The following is a 6,134-nucleotide window of genomic DNA, read 5'->3' on the forward strand; positions in this document are numbered from 1 at the left end:
CCTGATCCTCCCCTATCTCCCCCTGATCCTCCCCTATCTCCCCCTGATCCTCCCCATCTCCCAGGTGTTGTGATTGCAGATGTGCAGCATCCTGCCCAGCCACTTGGCTTTTGTGTGACTTCTGTGGTTGTCCCTTATTTGTATTTGAGGTCAGGGCATAGTTGCAGCTGGATGGAACCTGATTTCTACTCACCTTTCAGGTCTCAGCAGGGGCTGTGCTGCATTTGAGGGGCCTTCTTGCTGTTCTGAATTATCCGGTCATCCGATGTGATTGTAGTCACCTGTTCTGTAGCTGCCTTGCTCACTAGACTTCCTCACTAGTGAGGTAGGCCCTGTGTCTGGCTCACAGATTTCTCTGTTCCTCAGACTCTGGCTTTGTGTCTAGCACCTAGTAAGCACTTCTTAAATATTCTGATGTGTTAGTTCCTTTTTGGTTGCTGTGACAAAATACCTGATAAAAGAAACTTAAGGCCAGTGTGGTGGTGCATGCCTTTAATCTCAGCACTTGGGAGACAGAGGCAGGAAGATTTCTGAGTTCAAGGACAGCCTGGTCTACAAAGTGAGTTCCAGGACAGCCAGGGCTACAGAGAAACCCTGTCTCGAAAAACCAAAAATATAAAAAAAGAAAGAAAGAGAAGAAAAGAAATTTAAGAAGGAAGTTTGGCTCACAGGGGCAGAACAAACTTCCCACTGGAGAAATCATGATGGTAGGAGCCTCAGGCAGCTGGTTAGAAGAGTTGAATGTTGGTCCTGTCTCGTGGGATGGTGCCGCCCACATTCAGGGAGGACTGTTCTCTCTTCAGTTAAGCATCTCTGGAAATGTCCTTCCATAAGCTTCCAGGGGCTGGTCTTGGACAATTCTAAATCTCATGAGGTTGACAACTACACCATTGCAGTGAGTGAATTCAGCTGTCCCATCTCATCTGTCCTGTGACCTGCGCTATCTTCCCTTGCCCCTGACATGGTGTTCTCTCTCCAGGTCTCCAGAATGATCACAAGGCACTGATGAAGCAAGTGGAGGAGGCCCTGCACCAGCTACATGCTCGGGACAAAGAGAAGCAGGCTCGGGACATGGCTGAAGCCCGAGAAGAGGCCATGAACCGAGGGCTGGCCTCCAACAGCCCTGCCTTGCCCCAGGCCTTTGCCAGAGTGAACAGTATCAGCCCCGGTTCCCCAGCCAGTATTGCGGTAATCTTGTTGGCTCTCCCAAATCCACTCCTAGCAGTACTGAGAGTTAGGTAGCCCTGGGCTTCGGAGCCCTGTCAGAAGCCAAACCTGTCCTCTCATTCTGTGGCTCTGAATTCCTTTATTCCTTTAACACATGCTGGCCAGAGCTTGGTGTACATAGGGTCAGCCCGTGGACTCAGGGAGAGACCTGTTGTGGGACCATCTGGGACACAGTGTAGAAAGTGATACATGCCCCAAAGAAGAAAAGAGGTGTCCTTCTTGGAACCATTTTCCTGGACATGGAAAGAAAAAAAAATGACAAGAGCTTAAAGCGATGTCAGTGTTCTTTGATAGATCCTAGAGCAGCATTACTGTGATGGGCTGCTCCTGCCATGTGTGACCCACTAAAGGATACAGAGGAGTCACAGAGCTGCACATTTAACACCGCAGCCAATTTCACAGTATTTTTATTGGTGCTGAAAAGAAGCCAGTCAGGACTTGCTGAGCACCAGTAATTTTGTCTGCACAGATCTGCCTGTTCTGTGTCTTTCATGTGAAGACAGCTGTATGGTGTGTGCTTTCTTACTCTGTCTGTTCCCACGGTTCATTCAGGGCCGGGTCACATATGAGGCCTTCATTACATTTTATGGCTGAGCAATATCCATTATGTGATAGGCATGTTCTTGTTGGTCAGTTAATGGATATCTGGATCTCTTCTGCTTTGGGGCTATTACACGTAATGCGGCAATGAATATTCATGTAGAAGTTTGTATGTGGCTGTGCATGGATATTGAATACCATGGCTGCTGTGGGTGGCACCACTGCTCTCTCTCTGTGATCCTTGAGGACAAGCCACACATGGCTCCTGGGAAGCACAAATGGGTTCTTTTCTTTTTTCTTTAGTATTTTGAGACAGGGTTTCTCTGTGTAGCCCTGACTGTCCTGGAACTCCATCTGTAGACCAGGCTGGCCTCAGACTCACAGACATCCACCTGCCTCTGCCTCCCCCATTAAAGGCATGTGTCACCAGACAGAACTGGATTCTGAATTTGGATCCTACAAATCATCGCAAGACTGGGGGATAAAGGGATGGCTCAGTGGTTAAGAGCACTGACTGCTCTTCCAGAGGTCCTGAGTTCAAATCCCAGCACCACATGGTGGCTCCCAGCCGTCCGTAACTAGTTTTAGGGGATGCCGTTCTCTCTTCTGGCCTCCATGGGCACCTGACATACAAGTTCACAGACACTCAAGCAGGCAAAATGCCTAAACACATTAGATAATAAAATCAAATAATTAAAAAAAAAATAACCACAAGCTTAAAAACGGTCACAAGGCCACTGGGTATGGTGGTATACGTTCATAATCCCAACTACTGAGGCAGCTGAGACAGGACTTACACAAGTTTGGGCAACTTAGGAAAATTCTGTTTTGAAATAAGATCGTCAAAAGACTGAGGATGTAGCTGTTTGGTAGAGCTCTTGCCTGGATTGGATTCCTACTGCTGTGAACAATTTTTAAAAAGCAAAAATAAAGTCAAGACATAGGACTGCAGACTGCACGTCAACTCTATTTAGTCAGAGCTGGATTCGCAACACCCAGCGCCTGACTAGTCGGCCTCTGGTGGTGTTTGTTAAAGAGACCAGGAAGTAGTGTCTGTAATCTTGGGATCTGAAGTAAAAGGACCACACTGGTTCTGGCTGGCCTTAGGCCTATGGCTGCTGCTTAGGGACTCACTCGGAGGACCAATGTTTGTCTTCTCAAAAAAAAAAAAAAAAAACCCAGGTCTAAGCTGCTTCCTTGCCTTGAACCTGCCTCAGAAGCTCCAGAACATAGCTGGAGCTTTTGATGTGTCCTCACAGTGTCCATTGGGTACACCTGACACCATTTGCTAGGTCTGTTCTAGAAGGAACCTCCAGAATGAGGCACGCGCTCACTCCCTGATCCTGTGCGAGGAGTTGAAATCTTTGACCTCGTTACTTAGAGCCTGCCATTCTCTCCGTGTAGGAAACAAGCTCTTGGTCTTGACACAGAGTTGTAGATTAAGCGGTACAAATGACCAGAAAATGCATCCAACCTCTCGGGTTGGTTTTAAATTTTTCTCCTGTCTTTAGGGCCTGCAAGTGGATGATGAAATTGTGGAGTTCGGCTCCGTGAACACCCAAAACTTCCAGTCACTGCAGAACGTGGGCACAGTGGTGCAGCATAGCGAGGGGGTAAGTCGGGGTGCCCTGGCATCCGGGTGTCCCACAAGTCACAGAGGCCTGCTGCTCGCACAGATCAGGGAGTAGGGTGGAAGTCCAGGAGCAGGGTGCCACAGATTCAGGCTCTGGTCCAAGGATGACACAGTTTGCTCAAGGGCTGGATCACTGACTCCATAACCAGGGCTCCATCCCCATAAATGGCACCCCTCTAAAGCCCAGTCTCCTACTCCATCACACCAAGGGGCTAGGTAGTTAGCCTTTCAGTATGAGAGTTTTCCAGAGGGAAGCAGGAGTTCAGCCCATAGCGCTGCGTATCTGTCTGTCTGGGATTTTCCGGCCCAGAAGCTGTTGGGGGGATCCTCACTGCTGACAGTAATGGCCTTGTCTCTCTCTCCCTGGAGAGCTTTTTCTCCCATTTGCCACATTTGTGTCTTACACAGCTGAGTCTTTTACACAGTTGATGGCTCTCCTGGTCCTCTTGTCTAAATTCCTCCTCTCTGTCATCCAGTAACTAAGCTAAAGGCTGTCTTATTTTGGCACATGCCCTGTTCCCCTGCAGCTGTTATTGGGGTCCAATTCTCCCTCACTGCCTTCTCAAGACCTTGTGATGTTTCCAGCTTCACCCAGGGTGGCCGGCCACGTGTGCATGTGGTCACCTGTAAAGAAGGGTGGCCGGCTCTGAGAGATCATTTGTATTTAAGGCCGTCTTATTGTGTCTCAGGCTGGCCTGGATCTCACTGTGTGGCCTAGGATGACCTTGAGGCTTCTGGTTGTCCTTCCTCCCGTGCACTGGAATTACAGTGTGCTTGGCCATGCCTGGTTTTATGTAATACTGAGCCATCTCTCCAGCCCGTGGACATAGGTTCTTATTTTTCTGACACATATATTTCCCAGGAATTTATTCTATAATTAGTTTAGTGTAATTAGACACACATTACCAAGTCACTTTTCCCGCCAAATGGAGGGTAGTAGTTGTCCCGGAACCATTTATTATTATGAATACTTTACCCACGAGTTTACACTGTCACCTCTGTTAGTATCAGATATCTTCACATGTGGGTGGTGGTCTTATTTGTTCTGACCCTTTTTGGAGTTGCTTTGAAGAATCCATTTGTCCCTGTCTGCTTTCCTTTAACACCTTGCTATAGAGTGAGTCCAAGGACCATTTGGAAAGTTGGTAGGCCAAGACCACAGATGCTTGTCTGTCTGGTACAGTGGCTCTAGGCCAAGACCACAGATGCTTGTCTGTCTGGTACAGTGGCTCTCAACCTTCCTAACGCTGCCACCCTTTAATACAGTTCCTCATGTTGTGGTGGCCCCAACCATAAAATTACTTTTCTTGCTACCTCATGACTGTACTTTGGCTACTGTTAGAAATAGTAATATAAACATCTGTGTTTTCAGATGGTCTTAGGGGAGCCCTGTGAAGTGGGTGTCTCACCCCAAGAAGGTTGCAACCCACAGGTTGAGAACCACTGGTCTCGTTGGACAGCTCAGCCATCCCTGCTGGCCCTGCTGGTTCTGGCCCAGAGGCTTCTGTGAGGGTCAGCCAGGACACCCTCAGACACCATGGCCACCCAAAGGGTCCAGCGAGGCTGTACATCCACTTCCACCCGATGGTCAGCCGGAGCCTTCAGTTACTCATCCTGCGGCTTCGTACACCACTTGAGTGCACTGCCTCAGGCAGCGAGAGCAGTGAGGGGCTGCATCACAGAAGATGCACAGTTATGTCTTTCTTACCTCTTAGTGACTTGCTAGGTCCAGCCCACGACTGGGGAGAAGGGAATTGGACCTCCTGAAGGGAGGCATGTGAGAGGACTTGGGGCCTATCATTAAACTGCCCAGGAGGGCTCCAGCCCCTCTGCTCGCCCTGCCCTCACTTGTCCAGTTTGTGGAAGCTTTCCTTGTGTTAGCAGTCCCTCATCTCTGTCATGTCTTCCCAGTGTGTCTGTGGCTGTCCAGCTTGCTAGCCTGCTGTTCTTCATCATCTCAGTGACTTCATCTCTGTGATAGTAGGACTCACCCACACCTCCCGCTTTCAGTTTTGTCTCCTTGCTTTTTGAGAAATGGTCCAGTATATCTCTGGATGATGGCTTTGAGTTCTTCCTGTAGTGAGAAGTGAATCTGAATGAACTTGCCTCTGCCTCCCAAGCATAGGGATTACAGCCATGCACCGCCATGGTGGCTTTGTGTAGTGCAGGAGGGAGACCAGGGCTCCATGCATGCTAGGTGAGTGCTCTGCCAACTGAGCTACGCCCAGTTCTTTTTCCCACGCCTATTTTGAGATGCTGTGGTTACTCATTTCTCTTGTGTCCCTTGGTATACTTTGATGCTCTGTGGATGTCTGGGCCCATTGTAGTCCTGGCTGTCCTGAAACTCACAGAGATCCTCCTGCCTCTGCCTCCTGAGTGCTGGAACCAAAGGTGTGTGCTGCCACGCCCAGTGCGCGTATTTGCAGATGTGTTTTTAAAGACATCCTGTTACATTCTGAAAGTGGATATGCAGACCCATGGAAAACAGAACCAAAGCACAAAATTGGCACAAAGTCTTTAGGTTTGTTTCCTGTCTTCCTTTTAGCTTTTTTTCAAAAGACTTACTTTGGGGAGTCCCAATGTGCCCGTTGTATAAAAGCCAAGTGGCCATGGTAATTTTTTTTGTTTGTTTTTGTTTTTGTTTTTCGAGACAGGGTTTCTCTGTATAGCCCTGGCTGTCCTGGAACTCACTTTGTAGACCAGGCTGGCCTCGAACTCAGAAATCCGCCTGCCT

At 48.7% G+C, this 6,134-nt stretch overlaps 1 protein-coding gene across 1 annotated transcript in view; it reads left to right on the plus strand.

Annotated features, from left to right (window-relative positions):
* The window catches only part of Psmd9 (proteasome 26S subunit, non-ATPase 9), a 21,717-nt gene that overhangs the window by 11,520 nt on the left and 4,063 nt on the right, over window positions 1-6,134 (plus strand). Inside the window, exons 3-4 of the mRNA XM_021162902.1 lie at window positions 980-1,188; window positions 3,279-3,380. Of these exons, the coding sequence (XP_021018561.1) occupies window positions 980-1,188; window positions 3,279-3,380 (311 nt within the window). The remainder of the gene's footprint in view (window positions 1-979; window positions 1,189-3,278; window positions 3,381-6,134) is intronic.

This window comes from Mus caroli, chromosome 5, assembly GCF_900094665.2.
Source record: "Mus caroli chromosome 5, CAROLI_EIJ_v1.1, whole genome shotgun sequence".
NCBI lineage: Eukaryota > Metazoa > Chordata > Mammalia > Rodentia > Muridae > Mus > Mus caroli.